This window comes from Spea bombifrons, chromosome 2, assembly GCF_027358695.1.
Source record: "Spea bombifrons isolate aSpeBom1 chromosome 2, aSpeBom1.2.pri, whole genome shotgun sequence".
Classification (NCBI taxonomy): Eukaryota; Metazoa; Chordata; class Amphibia; order Anura; family Pelobatidae; genus Spea; species Spea bombifrons.
Genome location: NC_071088.1, coordinates 8,896,394 through 8,915,630, shown reverse-complemented (window position 1 = coordinate 8,915,630; position 19,237 = coordinate 8,896,394). Strand labels below are relative to the sequence as shown.

The 19,237-nt window shown below is 42.4% G+C and overlaps 2 protein-coding genes across 2 annotated transcripts; one reads left to right on the top strand and one right to left on the bottom strand.

Moving 5' to 3' along the window:
• The first annotated feature begins 87 nt into the window (after positions 1 to 87).
• Positions 88 to 2,718, top strand: LOC128472585 (trifunctional purine biosynthetic protein adenosine-3-like). Its single transcript, XM_053454496.1, has 5 exons — positions 88 to 112; positions 315 to 445; positions 945 to 1,086; positions 2,160 to 2,263; positions 2,527 to 2,718. The coding sequence occupies exons 1-5, from the start codon at positions 88 to 90 to the stop codon at positions 2,716 to 2,718; spliced, it is 594 nt and encodes a 197-aa protein (XP_053310471.1).
• Positions 2,719 to 4,535: 1,817 nt separating this feature from the next.
• Positions 4,536 to 18,693, bottom strand: GART (phosphoribosylglycinamide formyltransferase, phosphoribosylglycinamide synthetase, phosphoribosylaminoimidazole synthetase). The gene is made up of 23 exons (XM_053457174.1): positions 18,572 to 18,693; positions 17,364 to 17,510; positions 16,843 to 16,938; positions 15,748 to 15,922; positions 15,294 to 15,405; positions 14,711 to 14,779; positions 14,315 to 14,440; positions 13,990 to 14,077; positions 13,655 to 13,740; positions 12,779 to 12,947; positions 12,290 to 12,521; positions 11,141 to 11,235; positions 10,137 to 10,246; positions 9,722 to 9,920; positions 9,372 to 9,623; positions 8,521 to 8,673; positions 8,186 to 8,389; positions 7,761 to 7,910; positions 7,236 to 7,366; positions 5,708 to 5,849; positions 5,508 to 5,623; positions 5,048 to 5,244; positions 4,536 to 4,863 (listed from the first exon to the last, which is right to left on the bottom strand). Coding segments are annotated over exons 2-23 (3,048 nt in total). The 5' UTR covers positions 17,509 to 17,510; positions 18,572 to 18,693; the 3' UTR covers positions 4,536 to 4,862.
• Between the last annotated feature and the right edge of the window lie 544 nt (positions 18,694 to 19,237).

Genomic DNA, 19,237 nt, shown 5'->3' with positions numbered 1-19,237 from the left:
CACAGTTGTCGAAGAAAATAACGGCGAATCGACCACTGGCACGTCTTAGAAACGTGGCTGTGTATATCTGCACCGCAGGTAGACAACATGGCTTATACGGAGAGCAATGGATGTAATACAGATATAGGGGGGGGGTGACAGAGGAAATGAAATGTGCATCAGGAAGGAGCTGGTATTGGCGCTCCACCATGTTGTAGTCGTATGTTAACTTTTACCCATACCATTAACCTTTGTTAGAATATTGATACATCTAAAGACTGATATGTAAGTCTGAGCCTAAGAACTGCATGTTCTTTATTTTTTCCCTATTTTAGGGGCTAAACTAAAACAGTTGATAGATAGCACCAGGCTGCCGGGCAGCTGCACTCGGCTGGGCCTTATCATCTCGAACAAGACCACGGCGGGGGAATCGAAAAAGGCTGCAGGAGCTGGAATTCCTACACGGGTACCCATTTCACTATTACATACATTACATACTATGTAAATAACTGAAAGATAAGTACAGTGTATTTGTACAAAAGTAAAATCAATAACAATTAATAACAAGACTTTAAAGAGATCTTCCCACATTATTTATACATTATACAGGGCCATCTCCTCCCAAATGGCAAGAGATGATAACCAATGTTAGCCTTTCGTAATACATTGAGTCAGGGGGGCAACTGACTTACAAACCCGCAGTTTAGAATACGTTTTTCTCCACCCCAGAAATCATCCAACTGGAATACATAAAGCATCTATAAACAGAAGGCAACATCTGTGCCCTCATGTATAATCATCCTTCCATATGTAGAAGAGACCTCTGAGGTCCTGAACGGTTGTGTACCTTTTCCTATGTTGGCCTACTAAATAGTAAATAAACGGTTCTATCTTCTCTTGGACCAAGACAGACAGATCAATTTCCTAATTATTTGTGACTTCGAAGTATTCCCTCCTTTCTTTAGGTAATCGACCAGACATTTTTTGGATGTCACTCAGAATTTGAGTTCACGATAAGCAAAGTGCTGGAAGAATTCTCCATTGACCTCGTCTGCTTTGTTGGGTTCAGGAGGACACTGTCAGATCAATTTGTAAATAAATGGAAAGGTAAGAAAAGAGACGCGCATGAATGAATAAATGACTCGTATAAAACATATACGTTAATACGTTATACTATGTTATAGACTCAAAGGTAAAAAAAAGGCCTACTCTGTATATAACAGAAATACCAGGAAGTGTTAATGCAAGTTATCAAGAGAATGACAAATAAGTAGCTTTGGCTGATTTTTAATGGAATATTCATAGGCGTACTTTATTCAGAGGCCCTTTATCACTCCCATCACTCCTGTGTCCCAATGGCCCTTTATCACTCCCATCATTCCTGTGTTCCAATGGCCCTTTATCACTCCCATCATTCCTGTGTTCCAATGGCCCTTTATCACTCCCATCACTCTTGTGTTCCAATGGCCCTTTATCACTCCCATCACTCCTGTTTTGCAATGTCACGTTGTGTTCGCTGATCCAAGTTTAGGATTAAAAGGCTAATTGATTGTTCGAAAACTTTTTTGCAATTATGTTAGAGCCAGAAACGTCCATGTTTTCCATGAAAACAATTAAGTGACCCCAGACTTTTGGACAGTAGTGTATGCGTGTCCGGGAAGAGATGACATGTTGAGAAAGTGGCTGATGTAGTCGTCCTCATAGGCGTAGGCATCTGCCATAGCGGAAAGCCTGGGTGGCTCGGCTCTCCAGGAAGGTGACGAGAGACAGTCAGAGACACGCTAGCTATAAATCTCTCTCTGTTGTGAGTTCCCCTGAGCGTACTCCATATCTATCAGGTGAGTCCTGCTTTTTCCGGGCCACCGGAGGACCAGCTTGCGCCTATCGCTTTTATGTATTTTGTTGTGTATCTGTATGGCGTCACGCTGAACCTGCCCAATAACTCAACTTTTTAAAAGGCTGCAATTATAAAACTTCATCCGATTAAAACAAACTTTACACATGGTGATGATTAAACCCAGTTGTGTTTTAGTCTTGGATTATTCCCAAGTGAATAAAAAAAAAAGCCAACTCTCTGCTTTAGATCAATAAAACCGGTCCTTAATGGTGCTTTTGGATTCACTTATTTCAGTCCCAGAAAAGGTCACAACTGAAATATTTTCCCTTAAAATGTTGTTTAGGAAAATTACTGAGCGCTTACCCGTGGCTTTCCCCAGCACTTAGCGTGGAACGAGTTCTGCAGACCAAGCTCAAGGTGTCTGGCTGCACCATATGCTTCACGCTGGTGAGTACTAGATGTTTATCACAACCCGATTATCCTCAGCCGAGTCTACCGCCAGTCTAACGGCCCCCGCGGGAGCCGGCCATTCTAGAACAGAGTCCTAATGATGACTGTTTGGGAGATTAGTAGTTCAGAGTCTGTATATTAATGCTCTTTATATACTATTAGTTGTACTAATCTAGAGAGTTGAGGTTTACCAATAAGAGCATTTTATCATAAAAATAACCTCCTAAATGATGTTACTATGACGTGGTAAACCTTTTTAGGAGGGCTGCGTTCCCGGACCCACAGTCCTGCAGGAGACCGTGACGGTACAGACGGGCGACACAGAGGTCACGCTAAGCGCAAGGATGGAAGACGCCCAGCAGAGAGCGGTGACCAAGGCCCTGCTGCTGGTAGCCAGTGGGATAGTCAGCCTGCCAGCAGGGGGCAGTATCCACTGGAGAGCCCAAGACTGACATCAGCCGTAAATGTTAATAAACGCGGTTGTAGCCTAAAAGCGCACGTGCGTGTGTCAAACCGCTGTGAGGTTCTTCTAGAGGTGCCACCACAGCTGCTCAGCTAACGGCTTTTTCTTACACGTTCTCTATTTATTTCTCAAAACGTGTGGGTTTTTTTTCCCTTCATACGTCAGCTTTCTTCTAAGGAGGCTTTCCTTACACCGGCAACACTATCTCTAGATGGTAGAACCTGCCGCTGCTCCACCTAGCAGCCCATAGTTTATTAATAAGCAGGGTTGGGGTTAAAATTACATTACTGACCTACCTCTATAATAGTGAGACTACTTTGAGAAGGGTTGCCCCCTACTTGGGTAGTTAAGATCAAATATTTCACTACAAACAAATCAAGGCTGAAAAATGCCTACTTGAACACTGGTGTACCAAACCTTTTTTTTTTTTTTAAACACCGGCCAATCTAAACACAAATAGCTAAAAAAAAAAAAAAAAAAAAAAAGGCACAAGATACACAAACGAGAAGGCAGGGAGTTTTATTGGAAAACCACAAGCTGCAGCGGCCACACACCTCAGCCGGAAGAGGACATAAGACCAAAGACATCTGGAACGATTAAGTGTGGAAAATTAACCTAGGCTTTATGAAAGCCAACATCGCTTTAGATACTAAAGGGAGCTAGGCATAATTTTAACAGAGGGGCAAGATCATGCATGATTAACCCTTTCACTTATTGAGGGGGTATATAGGGACAGGAGCATTTTCCTTGGGTTCAGTAAGGTTACTATAGAATGCAGCGCTTAATACATCTCATGTTTCTTGTTTGTTAGAAGCAGTAAGAAAATGTGTGTAGACCTTCACCAGGGGTAAGTATAGCAGGTAAAAGAAGGCAGAAAACAGAGAGGAGGGAAAACACAAACAAAACAGCTTGTATATAGGGGACTACAAACCACCTAATTAGCTCTCAGATACCCCTAAACGAATAGTGCAACAGTGAACGTAATGGGTGTTAGCGCAAAGGCCAGACGGAGATGTGGATATAAAATAGTTTTTTATGATATAGTTAATACAATAAATATAAAACACAAATAGTTGTTGCTGTTATTCACAGGATTTCTTCAATATAAATGCACATATGTTGGTAACGCATTTCGCCTTTTGGTTTCATCAGAGGTTCAGGCAATACAAATGTACAATCTCTCTATCCAAAAAGACAAGGGGAAGAGGAAAAGAGTTAGATGTGATGCCCCGTTTTATTGTAAATATTATAACCTATGCTTTTGTGAAATGTGTTTATGTAATTGAATAGCAATCAGTATTTATTTAATCTTATCTGCACTGTTAAGTGTTTAATAACTAGCCATTCCCATCTATAATGTGTATAATTAATGTAATGCAACTAATAAACCCAATGAATAAAAACAGTAGCACAATTTGTTTTTAATCTTAAGTTTTTTTTACATGAAAATGTTGTACATTTGTATTGTCCATAGTTCTGATGAAGCAGAAAGGCAAAACGCGTTAAAATAACTATTTTAATTGTGTTTTTATTTTTATTGCATAAATTATATTTTAAATACATTGTAATTTTATAACCACATCTCTACCTATCTTTGGAGCCAACACCTAATACATTTAAGTTAGAAGCAGGGCAGATTTAGCGAAACATCCGTCAGGACATTCCAGCGTTAATCTTAAATGCCTCATTGGAAGTCAAATCTCCACGAGCACCAGAATTTTATAAAATGTACCAAAAAAAATAAACCGTCAACCGAGGCCACAAACAGTAAGCTGTGATACTTATTAAAACCGAGAGCCATGGCTAGGAATGTGTTAAATATTTTGTAACAGATGCACTACGAGAAACTTTTTGTTTGTAGAGTTTTCATTACAAGGTAGCAGGTGGGAAAACAGCGTTAACCCCTTAAGGACAACAGTTGTCCTTAAAGCCATTAATGGCAATGCATTGTGAGCCTGTAGATGTACGGGCTTTGTCACAAAGGGGTTAAAGTACTGCTCAATCGCTGTCATTGACATGTATGTGTAAACAGGAGGATATTGGGGAATCGTGATGTCTTCTTTTTGATAGGATTACAGAACGCGCAGCTGATAGGAAGCCGTATCGAAGGTAAAACTCTGCCCATGACGATACTCTGTTAAAATGGAAGAAAAAGACATCTGTAACGGTGTGCGGTCATTAAACAACCAATGTTTGAAGAACACTCAATAGTTAAAGTGGGACAAGAGAAATGTTTCACTGGGTCTGGATCAATACCAGGGGGACATCCTTGAATTTGAGCTCCATCCATCCATATACCCAGGAGCTGCGCCACTTACTAGGTTTTCTTGTGTGCGCTCCAGCAGAGCTTGCCATCGGCTCCCAGCGTCACCGCTCCGCTCGCCACCAGCTGAAGAGCAGCAGGGAAAGCTCTGTGCTCGACCTTCTTAACCCTTTCAGACAAAGTCTCCTCTGTGTCGTCCAGCTCCACCGGGACAGCTTCCTGATAAACAATGGCTCCAGCATCCACCTCCTCCTACGTGAAGAGCAACGCGTAAAGCTTTTGGCATGTTCAAATACGCTTTACGTTTCACGTATCTTTGTGCGGTTTGGTATTTATTGCACTCTTTACATAGTAATTTCCAAATCACGCATCTCCAATTTAATTAAGACTTAAAAACAAACAAACTTATGGAATCGCAGGTTTTGTGTGTACGTATACATATATACAGAGCATTATGGATTTTTATTACCTATGATGGGTAAAAATTAACTCTGTGACATACAAAGGGTACTTACGGCTACAAAGTGCACAGTGCAGCCCGTGACCCTCACACGAGCCTCGAGCACCAGTTTGTGAGCATGCGCCCCTTTAAAGGACGGCAACAAGGACGGGTGGATGTTAAGAATCTTCCCTGCAAGGAAACAGATATTTAGAACCACAGTTCTGTCTGCAGACACTCAAAAATAAAAAAAATAGATTCCAACCCGGAACTTACCATTCCATTTCCTGACAAATGGGCCGGACAAAATTCTCATGAACCCTGCAAGGCAGACGAGCTGAACGGAGTATTCCTCCAGGACCTTATCAACAGCGCCGTCAAACTCCTGGCGGCTGCTGTACTGCTTGTGATCAATCACCTGAAACGTTGGAAACCCAATATGAACTGGCTGGAATACATTTTATATAATATACCGTATTTGCTCGATTATAAGACGAGGTTTTTTCCAGAGCAAATGCTCTGAAAAATACCCCTCGTCTTATAATCGGGGTCGTCTTCTAATCAGACCCCAAAAAAATGCTGGCGCCATGCTGCTTACCGGTCGCGAGCAGCGTCTCTTCTGTTAGAAGCAGGGCAGGAAGCTTGCAGCGTCCTCACAGAACTCTATCTCCCCCCTCCCTCCTCTGAGGGCGGGGCCAGAGAAGTTGCTACAGCCGGTCCCCTGCAGAAGTCTGCGAGTGGGAGATCTGCAGTTCAGGTGAGGGGGTGGGGGAGGGTTTTTGAGTATGTGTGAAGTGTGTGTGATTAAGGGAATGAATGAGTATTTAAATGTTTGTGAATGAGTGTGAGTGTGTGTGTGATAGCATGGATGTGTAAGGGGGGTGGGGGTTGTAGCATGGCATATGGAGGCTGTAATCCCACTGCTATCATCCCCAGGTTCCAGCATGTACTGGCTGCCTTGGCTTGATAGGAGTGTGATTGCTGTTAGCAGTTTGATATATATATATATATATATCAAACTGCTAACAGCAATCACACTCCTATCAAGCCAAGGCAGCCAGTACATGCTGGGTTAAAAGGCATATCATGGGGCTGAGTGGCATATAGGGGGTTAAAATGCATTTCTGGACCTCCATGATATGCCTATATACCTCCAGAAATGCTTTATACCCCCCTATATGCCACTCAGCCCCATGATATGCCTTTTAACCCCCTATATGCCAGAGTGGCATACAGGGGTATAAGGCATATCATGGGGCAGAGTGGCAAATAGGGGGGTATAAAGCATTTCTGGGGCAGAGTGGCATAACTGGGGGGGGCAGGTTGGCAAATAAAAGGAAATTTAAAAAATATATTTTTCTCAATCATAGCTTTTATTAAACATGAAAATAATTTACATTAATTAATATTTACTGGTAAAACTTTTTCCCTATAGGGTAGTCTTATATTCAGGCTTTTTGTTTTTTTCCTAAATTAATATTTTGATTTTGGGGGGTCGTCTTATAATCGGGGTCGTCTTATAATCGAGCAAATACGGTGTATATATATATATATATATATATATACACATATATACACACACATACATACATACACATACATATATATATATACACATACACACACATATACATACAAGACTAGCAAGAACACATTTGGTTTTGCCTGTCCTGGAGTGTCTTGGCCCATAAATCCTATAAATCTGGTTGATACACGAATGTCGGAAAGGGGCAACTCCAGGAGATCCTTTGGTAAAGCACTATTTAATCCACTCTCTGTTACCGCTGTGAAATGAAAGACTTACCACCGTAGGGATTCCAGCAGCTTCAGCTTTCTTCAGTCCTCCCACCCCAGCTTTGTTGGAGATCACCAGAACAATGGTAGCGGCACTGCCCGGAGACTGTGAGCTCTTTATTAAAGCCTCGAGATTCGTACCTGAAAATTATAATATATAATTATGCCAATATATCGAACACCAAGATCCGGATTAACAGACACCGGTACTCATCTGGAACGGAAAGTATTAAGCCTTCGAGATAATTTTGGATAGATATCACAGTTGGCCACCCAATTGCAACGGGCACCCAGAGACAGTGATATCTTCCATTTATGCTTTCACTCTGATACAATTGAAAAAAAAATACTATTTAGTAACGGCTCCTACGAATAATAATTAGCTGAAGGCTAGTCTTTTTTCTGACGTTGCATTAAATGCCGTCAAATTCTAGATTTCTATAAACGAGATATTGCTAATTGCATTGATCCAACTGTAGACACAACAGATTGTTTTTCTGAGAACCAGTTACTGAGCAAAGGTTTAAATTCTCACCGGAACCAGAAATGAGGACGGCCACCCTGACTTTGCCCTCCGGCACGGCGTTCTGGAGAGCAGGGCTCCGCTCCGAGGTATAGCCCTCTGGCTCAGGATCTGTCCGGCGAAGCGCGTCCATTAGGTTCTTTATTTCAACGCCGCCAGAGGCTTAAAGAGAAATTCAGTTCCATATGAATGCTTGAGAGAGACCAAACAAGATTACAATGCCATCTGAGCAAGAAAAGTCACTGGGTTTAAGGGCACATCCTTGGTCCCTGCATACCATTCGCAATAATAAGCGTATACATAAGCACGGAGAGCCACGTTTGGTACATATGTGTAAAGTCCTGCTCATATCTTGGTGCAAACAAGCTCTACTTGTGGTCAACTTTTTTCGCAGCATGTTTTGGTTGTTTATAAAGCCAGAACTTGTTTTAACACACCCGTGGGGCTTGGAGTCACCGTCCCGATGATCCAGGCTTCCTCGCTGCTCCGAACGTCTTTCAGGACTTTCTCAGCCAGGTCACTGTCTACTACCAGGACGGCTCCGATCCCGCAGTTAAAGGTGCGGACCATCTCCTGCTCAGAGAGTCCTCCATGTACCTGAAGCCAGGAGAAGATGCCAGGTATCTTCCAGCAAAGGGCATCTGAATAGACAAAAAATATACTGATAACCTGAATTCTCCAGCTGCTGGCGGATTCCAGCTTCTATGGTGCTTTTTAATCACACAAAGTATAATGGTTCAAGAGGGAAACAAAGTAAAGCTGCTTTTCTCACCCAGACTGACTCCAAATGATGGAGGAAGAACCCTGGGGATGTTTTCCAGCAGACCTCCCCCAGTGATATGAGCGTAAGCCTTCACGTTCCCCGACCGCAGGACAGGCAGCAGAGTCTTACTGTAGATCTTAGTTGGGGTCAGCAGAAGCTCGCCTGCAAAAATCAAAATGACAAAGTTACAGACCGCACGTCAGATGTATCCACTTAACCCCCATGAGCCCCAGGTGACTGGACAGTGGTTTCTCAGACATGCGCCATGATAAGAACAAGACAAGACACCATATATTCTACTGCAATGATCAGCATCATTGGACCAGCAAGAGGTTACATTTCCAGCTTCTTTCTAAACAGTTTTTTTAAAAAACATTTCATTGCAAGGACTGCATCAGTAGTACAGACATAAATGTAACATGATTCAACATGCCAGAGTAGGACGTTAAAGGGACACCGGCAACCACGTGGACTTTAATGCAAATGATAGCCAAGTGGTCACTTTATTTCGTTTGGTCCCCCTTACAAACGCATGGAGGGATTCTGCGAAGCCCCCGTATATATTTGCCTCTCTTTACCTGCCACGCCAGCCGAGCGCACATCTGCTAACTAAAGCACATGCTCTCTATACTCGGTGCTGCGCAGCTCCAGTGCTGGCTTGTATGGCCCGTGAATTTCACAGAAACGAGGTGAATAATGCATTTTAAAGCACTTACAAAACTACTTTCATACATATTCTTCATTGATGGGACCACACCGTACACCGGAGCGCGCATTTAAAACTAATGTGTCTAATGTCTAAAGAAACCGAGCTTTCAGTAACACGCGGAGCCTCTTAAGAAAGAAGTCGAAATCCTCACCAAACGTCTGTCCGCCACAGAACGAGGGCGCGGGAGAGGAGAAATCCAAGGATTGCTTGTCTAGAATCTTCCTCACGAGGCTGAAGCCATTACTGTGAACCCCAGAAGAAGCGATACCAATAACCACGTCCCCGGTGCCGATACTGTCCATGCGCGGCAGCATGTGTCCACGTTCGACAGCTCCGACCGCAAACCCAGCCAGGTCGTACTCCCCGGGGGAATACATACCAGGCATCTCGGCCGTTTCTCCTCCTGTCAGAGGAATAATAGAGCATAAAGTACGCCAAACAAAGATCCTTAAGGATTCCACATTCATAAAAAAAAGGAATTTGCAGAAACAAGACTATTACCTAGCAGGGCACATCCAGCCATTCTGCACGCGTTCGCTATACCGGCGACCACCGACTCAGCCACCGCTACGTCTAACGCGCCACATGCAAAATAATCCAGGAAAAAGAGGGGTTCGGCTCCCTGGGCCAGGATATCATTGACACACATGGCTACCAGGTCCTGGCCGATGGTGTCATGTTTGTTACATGCGTGTGCGATCTACAAGAGAGGAGAAACCGTTAGCACCTTGTCCTTGGATGCAAACTTAAAAGTGACTGAATATTAGACACAGAGAATAAGGTTTTAACCCAATTTCTACCCAGAACAATAATAATTGTACTAACTTAGAGACAGTCCTCGGCCTTCCGTCAGGCTCCAGACAGACAGATACACGTCGGGGGCATTTTCAGGGCAGGCTGAGAGTTGTTCTATTACCTTAAGTTTGGTTCCAACGCCGTCTGTCCCCGACACAAGGATGGGATCCGTGTATCCTGCAGCTTTCAGGTCAAAAAGCCCCGCAAAACCCCCAAGCTCCGCGTTACAGCCTGTGGGGGGGCAAACGGCAGCAAGATGTGAATATTTATGTTTTTTCCCCATCATATGCTATGACATCAAACACGCTGACATTTCATGACAGATAACAGTAATGGGGTGTCTTTAAATGGTGCGTAGCATTGAACAGAGGAGTCCTTTTGGGAAGAAACCACCTTTCTGGCGACAATATTTTCTACTTGCGCTACAGCCAAGGGACCTGCACTATTAATAAAGCTGGATATCATTTAAGGACGTAAATAGAGATAGAAAGGAGATATATCGCAAATGAGAAGGAATGCTAGGATAATAAGAGTTATAGATGTAATGAAAGAAAATATTTCTTTATTGAGTGTGTGGTAGATGAGCGGCATGTCCTTCCAGTACAGTTGGTAGAACTGAGGGTATTTAAACATGCATGGGACAGGCACAAGGCAATCCTGACAATAAGATAAGACCAAGGACCAATGGGTAAACCAGACACAAATGGATATTATCGATCCTCACATTATATTTCCCTAAAGTTTTTACATGGAGATTAGCGACGCTAAATGGGGTTCTTATACATGTACCCAGAATTTGGGGTGGGGTTCTGAACCACAATATTGAATATATACATCTTTATGGGTTTGTTTTACCCCAAATACAAGGCTACGAGTGCACAAAATATTTAAATAGCTCATTGTACAGAATGTAGAGGAATGAGTCTACCTATATGAGGAAGCCCCATTTAGTTAATCTTTCACAGGGCCACAATGTGTCTGACATACAATATCACGCAGGTAATCCCCAAACCTGTATATCCTAGTAAACATCCAACCCTCCATAACTCTAAAGCCTCTTCTGTCATATTCCTAGAATTTGGAACGTTGGAAAATCTTATTACCGTAATTCTCAGGACCACTTACCAGACCTTGCCGTGGATGCCGCAAACGGTTTAATTTTTTGGACCAATGTATTTCCAGCTTCAATATCCACCCCGCTATCTTTATATGTCAGGGACCTGGCAGACGGCACACAAAATACACATATAAAGGGCTAGCTTATGTAACGAACGCACACTGCTTGAGGGGCATCTTCTGCGGTTTTATTAACCATTAAAGGGGCACTCAGTCACTTTAATACATTTAGTGGACAGCTTAAATTTTCGTCGGTCTCCCTTGCAAATGCATGGTGGGATTCTGCCTTTCACTGGCGGCTCCCAAAACGTATATTCACCAGTAATCAGTTCCAGAAGTTATTAGACAAGGGTTCCATGGAGGGTCCAAACAGAGCCCCTGTACCGACCAGAAAGCACAGGGCCACAGAGCCAGTGCTGCCCGGCACCGCGGGAACTGATGCTATTCCTAGCGGTAAGTGCCTTTATTTTTTTTAAGCGGAAAAAGAACGCATATGAAACACTTTTCACATTCTTCGATAGAGAGGCCGCCAGAGAAGCAGGTCTGACCAGGAGGGACCTCAATACTCCGTAATAACACGAATAAGAATTATAAAGAGGTGTTGGGACAGCTTTAACTTCAGTATTATGTCACGGGTAAAGTAAGACAGACAACTTTGTTTATAACATAAGTTTCATGTGTTTGAGCACACGCATTTATTAATAATGGGGGGGTACGGTTCAACTAAGCAGTGATACAGGAAGAGGACTCAATATTAAAAAAAAAAAAAAAATGGTCAAACACAAATCATTTTAAATTCAAGTCAAAACATTTTAATTAGGTTGTGCATCTATCATACAGACAGGGAACAGGGTAAAGCTGAACTAGACAGCAAGGCAGCAGAGCATTGGGGGATGTATTTCGATATATAGGTGACATTTACATATATATAGAGCAAACATGACAGGCGACACGTTGGCGCTTTATATACACATAAAAAAAAATAAGTGCAGGAGGTAAGAGCCATCAAACTGAAGGTGGTTTTATTTTGGCTTCCAGGTCAACTAAACTTCTTGGTATTAAGACTAATCTCTCAGTCCACCATGAAACCAGTCAGAGACCCGGGAAGATCCCAGATATACTGTATTTACCATCTAATTCATGTCTTCTAATACACACCTGGGTTGCTTGAGATAAGCAATGGCACGGAAACCAATATCTTTGCGATACACGGCTCCGGGGAACTCTATGGCAGGCACGCCTTTGTTGGCTTCCTCCAAAGCCGACACCAGGTCTTTCTTAATAGAAGTGACGGTGAGAACTCTTCCTCCGCTGCTAACTACTTTTCCGTCCTTCAAGGTGGTGCCAGCGTGGAACACCTCCAAACCGAGGTCTTTGGCTTTCTCGAGCCCTGGAGGAAACAGGCACGCGGTTCAGTTATTATACGACTCACGCCAACATTAACACTACCGCAAGTGGTTTCAAGGAGACACGCAGACGGCTGCACCTCTGCTAATGAAGCAGATCACAGTTGGGTTACTTGATGAGCGATGGAGAAGCACTACCTAGTTAAACACTTCTCCTACAACATAGGTCTTTAGGATATGTATATTCCCCTGTTGAAAGAACCCAGAATAACTTTTTATTTATTTCCTGAAGTTCTCTTACCAGTAATCTCCAAGCCCTTGGGATAGCTGCCAGGATAGCCACCACTGGCCATAACAACAGTGACAGCGGCATGGTCTTCAAGCCATACAGGCATGGAACTAGACAGCTGACCATCGATGGTAGTCTGGATAACTTTGTACAGATCACTCTTAAGCAGGGGAAGGATGACCTTAAAATAAAATTAACCTGGTTATTTGTCTTAGTTTGGCTTTCAAGAACATCTTTATTGTGAATGGACATGGGGGCTATGGTTTCAGATACAAGACGGGAGAGAACATGAAGCTGTGAACATCAGAGAAAAGAAGAGAACTTCAAAGTATCCGATGTCTTCAATAGCCGCGGGGTAAACCCACCTTTGGAGTGGGAATTTAAATGTTAGCATTAGAAAAAAATGCAACAAAATGAAAAACGTACTGAATCAGTTGAAACCAATTTTTGAAAATCATATACAATTCCATTACATGGCCAGAGGAAATAATTTAATACAGTTATCACGAGAATCAAATCACAGCATCTCACGCTATAAATGGATTTGTAACGAGACACACATGACTGCCGGGTGATCACAAGTCACAGCCTCACCGAGCAGAGAGCCGATCGGTGACAATAATCTCATTAACCAGCTTTGACACAAACTTCTTAAAATGTTTAGTGAATTTACAGCACAGCACAGTCTCATTTACAGTAAAAAGTAAAATTGGGAAAGGGGCAAATCCATTTTTTAATAGAGTGCATTTGCAAGCATTATTAAGAGATAAAGGATAGGCTAGCGGTCGCCATTATCCTATCTTCGGTTCGCACCATAGGGGTGCCCCGGGTGAAGCCCTTCCTTCCTTCAGTTGTGTATATAGAGGCAGAAATGTTGGGGATTCTCACCTGACATTCCGGGTCCCCAAATCTACAGTTAAACTCCAGAACCTTTGGGCCGTCCTTGGTGAGCATGAGTCCGGCGTACAAAACACCTGAAAGACAGCCAAAAGTAAGTTGCTTTTGTTATTAATAGATATTTGTCTGCCTTAAACCGCAGATCCAGAAAACAAGAATAGTACAGATTAGACAACGGATGAGCTGTACGATTACCATAGATCCTGCCTCATCACTCATGGTTCTTATTAAATTCTAATACAAAGCTATAAACACAATGAAAACAAGCGATACAGTTTCCAGACATGTAACCTGCACCCCACGTCTCTGTAAGAGGGAATGCTCACCGATATAAGGAGATCCCTCTTCCCGAATTCCATTAACAGTTTTCTGCAAAACAGAGTCGCGGATTTTCTCCAGTAATTCCTTGGAAATCTAGAATACAAAATTCCATTGCACTGCATTAAATGGATGAGCACTGCGCCTGAGAATACCTCTACAAATCTGTGCCAATGTCATCTGTGCACGGGCTGTGGGTTAGTTCTGTGCATTTGTGGCTCATGGTCGCCGCTTCCGGATGCGTAAATGTCCACGCCGTGTCTCTCTGATACACCCATGATGAAGACAGCGCATCGCGATGTCTAAGTATTCACAATAACACAAGCTGCGTACCTGAGGTGCTGGACAATAGGCTCCCATCCCTCCGGTGTTAGGACCTTGGTCTCCATCCATCAGTCTCTTATGATCTTGGGCTGGAGGCATTGGGGCAACTGTGACCCCATCACTAAAACATAAACACTGCCAATACATCAATAGGATTAATATCTCATGAATTGACCAAGTGTTTCAGCAGCTTAAAAATGTATTTCACTAATTTAATCTCCAGAGAGTTTAGCAGCAATTCCTGGGAGGCTATTCCTGACTTTTTCTGTAAAGCTGAAATACGTGTATTTCCAGCATCCAACCGTTGACATTCCCAGTAAACTATATTACTGTTTTGGGTATACAATATGGTTCGACTTCATGTAATAAACATAAAACGCAGGTTTATCCTGCAAAGACACATACCGACACTTCTTCACCCTCCAACAATTCTTCAACGACAACTGTGTCGCCAGCATCGCCAAACGCTTTATCCTACGAGAAAAACATTGACATTTATGGCTAGAAAAAAAAAACATGTTTCGGAATAATTTCATGGATAATTAATGTTGCCAAATGGTCAGTATTTTACACGATTTTTTATTTATTTATTTTACAGAGCAGCATTACTTTAAAAGCACCTCCATAAGTAATTTTGACTTAAACTATATAAACTATATAAACTTGCCTAAGGGATTTTCCCACCTGCCCTCCAATAGGGTCTGGGGGTTCTCGCTTTAAGCTCCAATTGAAATCAGTCTTTACATAAATTTGCGCGGGGGTCTGAATCAATTGCTGCCTCCAGCAAACACCGAGCAAGCACTGTAGCCGACTGGCTGTAAGCATTTGATGCATAGGGAAGGGGCAAATGCACATGGGGAGATTCTGCAGACCCCCCCCCCCCGGCCATGTATTTGGAAGGGGAATAGAATATGAATGGGATCTCTCAGCTTTCATACACATTATTGTTCCATGACGGGGCTGTATGGGACACTTGTACATCAATTACCGTCATGATTTCATTCACAGCTTTGCAGGCTTCTTCCTTGCTAGTGGCTACAATCACTCCTTTCCCGGCTGCCAGACCACTAGCTTTCACGACCAAAGCAGGGAAATCCGCACTAGATAAAGCAGAGAAAGGCTCAGGTACTCATCAGCTGAAAAGCCATGCTTTTACACCAACGCAAAATGTTATATAGAAACCATACACAAACTCTAATAGTGCAAACACTGCAAGTAACAAAAGTACTTTGAGTTCAAGTGCCCATAACGGCTGATTCAGAAAAAAAGGTAAAAAAAAAATACAATATTGCCCCAAAGTGGTTAAAAATTTCTTCATAGGCATACAGAGACCCTTTATCACTCCCATCACTCCTGTGTTCCAATGGCCCTTTATCACTCCCATCACTCCTGTGTTCAAATGGCTGACACATTGCATTAATACGGTACGGACAGCGTGTTACCTCGTAATGAAAGCGCAGGCTTCCTCCGCGCTGGTAAACGATTTCCAACGAGCTGTTGGGATGCCGTGCCGGTCCATGAAATCTTTGGCAAAACTTTTACTGGACTCCAGCCGGGCTGCTTTCGCAGTGGGTCCAAAACACCGGACGCCTGCTGCGGTCAGATCATCAACAAGCCCTTAAAGATGGAACAAAATCCTATTAACGCATCAAATGGGAAAAGCTCCAGTAGGAGTCCTGTTACAGACAATATATACCCTAAAAGGGACACTGCAGCCATAACATGCATGTTAACGTATGTATTATGGCCCTTCTACATTTCCGAGGTTCCCCCCTTTGAAAACGCATGCAGAGATTCTGCAAAATCCACCCAATACGCATTTGCCCCTTTGTGACCCCCTATTTCCCATGTAGGACATATGTTCATACACACGTATTGCCATAAGAGATATATAGAATATATATATTATACATAGACACACACTTATCCCCAGTCAGCTCCGGTGCCGGCACGCCATAAGATTTCCATAGGAATGCTTTCCTGCCAACGACTGGCCTATATGAAGGAGGCAGATAGCTGCAGCTTCTACATAAGTGCTTTTTTATATTTTTTATCATTATTATCATCATTTATCATATAATAAATATCATTTTTTAAATGCATACTAAACTCACAAAGTAGTTTAATATACATTCTTCTTTAGCAGGGCCGTCTGGGACAACAAACTTTACCAAGCGTTCTTCAATATAGATGGGCTACCTGACTTGTTTTTCTTGTTAGCAATTTAGAAAAATGTAGAAAATTATGTCCTTGGCATAGACTCTAACAAATCAAACTTTCTGAACGTTTCTTTCCTTGACCAGGAGGTAGAGCTAGGTGAGTGATCTATAACTACACATATCAATAAGGACACCTCCAGTATGGGGGGGGGGTTAGAGAAGGTGACCCCCCACATCTGATAGGCATAAGAATTTGCTACTGCGTGTTCTAGGATACATCATGCTATAGATCAAGGAATGTGTCAATCACCATAGTAACCGGAGGAATGTCCTCAAGCGCTTCGAATTCACATTATAAGAAATAAAACCTCCGCTTACCTGCCGCAAGGGGAGCCTCGGGGCCGACCACCACGAGGGAAAAGGCATTGTCCTTGCAGAATTTAACAAGCTTCGTGTGATCACCGACTGGTGCATCTATAAAAGAATTTTTAAAAGTCACATTTTCATATATAAAAAATAGGAAAAGGATTAAATGTTAACCATTCCATTTTTTCTATTTAAAGCGAGGGGAACTCAGCTCATTATCCAAAACAATGGCCTTGTTTAACGTGGAGGTTATGATCACGTGTCATATCAATGAATAAACGTGTGATCCACATACTAAACAGATCACATGTTTCCAAACACGGACAGTAAGGATAGCGGATAATTCATTTATTCCGCCCCAAGATGTAGATAATTACAGCTATTCAAAGTGATACTTTGTTGAAATCTACATAAACATTAAAAATAAAACTCAAGCCCCATAGCCAACAAATGAAATGGTTCAGATTTCTGTTATTTCTGTGCTTGTAACATAAATGTGTATACGGAAAGCGGCGATTTAAATCATTACAGACCGGTATTTGAGATTTTCCCGCAGTTGGCCGTGCCGGCATTCCCCGGGGCCACCGATACTTGCTTGACGTGGGCAGACTGTGCCAGCTTCCATGCCAGAGCGTGCTCTCGGGCACCGCTGCCGATCACCAAGACGTTCTCAGCCATCACTGCAATAACCAAGGAGACATACATTACCCATTGTAGAGCGCTACGGAATTTGATGGCGCTATATAAAACAATAAATAATAATAATGCACCGTAATAATCCTAAAAAGGATACAAAGTAGAAACAACGTCATGTCCTGATGATGAAGTCATGATTTACAGATTAATGATGTCAGCTGATGACAAAATAAGTCATTGTTTCTAAGCATCCAAATTAGCTCCATGCAATAAATAATTAAAAAATATAAAAATTTAAGTAATTAAAAAAAATAAAAAAAAAAAAGCGTTTTGTAACTTGATGCAAATTTTTATAGGTATTGGAATAATAAGAGTTTTGCATTTCAAGAAAGGCAAAGTTTCTCTAGTTTGTTATTTTTTTCAGACATTAACAAACTACTCTATATCTAGGGGTGGCTTAATGGGAGTTTAATTTAAAAAAAAAAAGCATTCACACAAGCAATAAAAAGAATAATTAAGCAAAAAAAAAGTTAGCAGCTGGCACACAGCTTGGAAATCTAGTAGAAAATAAGTAAAGGAAAGATCTCAAACAAAACCAAAGTTTGGGAAACATCCGACCCGCAGTAAAAGCTCATAAATGCTAGTTTTTGTGGTAAAAGGAGTTAAAACAATGACACAGATGCAGCGTATCCATCTTTTTTCCTCTAAAGACCCTTATGGATGACAACTTTTAGAACATTGCAGAACAGTCACACTATCTATGGGTTAAAGGGTACTTTAACCCCAGACAAAAAACCCAGTCTCCACAACCAGGTAAAAGTGCAGCCGTATACTAGTTTACAGAAAAAGTTATAGGAGACACGTATGTGTCATTTATTAGATATAATAGACAATATATAGTGGAATACTGTTGATAATTACCCTATATATTTAGCACTAGGTATTAAAGCTTATTTTATAAACACAGCCCAACATACCAAGGTAATCAGCACTGCTGAGGCCCAATAAATAAACAAAAGGCTTTATTTATAATGAAGTTAAAGAGCCCACCCTATACACCCCAGTCGCCTCATGTCACATATAGCATGCATGCATGCATCCTTACCAGGATCTACACAAAACCACCCACGTGTCTCCACGGCAGAGTCAGCGAAGCAAATGAGACAGAATTGGGCAACTCACAATCACAGCGTACCCAAAAACACCAATCCCAGCAAGAGAAGCGAGCGGCGCCCTCTACAGGCCGGGGGAAGGTGGTTTAAATACCACTCGTTTTACCGAAACGTTTTACCCCGGCCTACCTGTCAGGGGGCAGCACTGACAGATACCCCGAACACACGGGGGGGGGCGGTTTTATGGCTGCCCACGGAAACAACCCCTTACCTGGAACTACCCCCTGGCCGCCTGCACGTGAAACTGCACCCACGTGTTCTGCACAGAGCAGGTTAGAGGAGTAGAGCAGCGGCCGTCCTGATAGCCCCTGGAAGGAACAACAGCGCCATCTGGTGACAGGAAGACTTTTTTTTTTTTTTTTTGAAAATACAAGCTTTATCAATTTTTTTTTAAATGAACAATGCAGTGTTTTTTGCACTCTGGTCTTATTTGCATTATGCAAAGTTAGAGCTGCTTGGTGTATTTGACTAGAAGGGAAGTAACATGAAAGGCTTGCGGGTTATAAGCAGTTTAATTAGAAGCAGTCATTTTCCTTCTCTCTCCGTTAACGCCCAGCTAGCCGACAGCACAACTTACAGCATTACAAACTCTTCAAAGT

Excerpts from the sequence above, each read along its gene's own strand:
- GART (XM_053457174.1), bottom strand. The coding sequence starts at position 17,508 with ATGGCTGAGAACGTCTTGGTGATCGGCAGCGGTGCCCGAGAGCACGCT. Across the intron at positions 12,522-12,778 it reads CAAGGGCTTGGAGATTACTG|GGCTCGAGAAAGCCAAAGAC; the intron begins GTAAGAGAACTT and ends TGTTTCCTCCAG. Across the intron at positions 5,245-5,507 it reads GCACTGTGCACTTTGTAGCC|GAGGAGGTGGATGCTGGAGC; the intron begins GTAAGTACCCTT and ends CTCTTCACGTAG.
- LOC128472585 (XM_053454496.1), top strand. The coding sequence starts at position 88 with ATGGCTTATACGGAGAGCAATGGAT. Across the intron at positions 113-314 it reads TTATACGGAGAGCAATGGAT|GGGCTAAACTAAAACAGTTG; the intron begins GTAATACAGATA and ends TCCCTATTTTAG. Across the intron at positions 2,264-2,526 it reads GCACCATATGCTTCACGCTG|GAGGGCTGCGTTCCCGGACC; the intron begins GTGAGTACTAGA and ends AAACCTTTTTAG.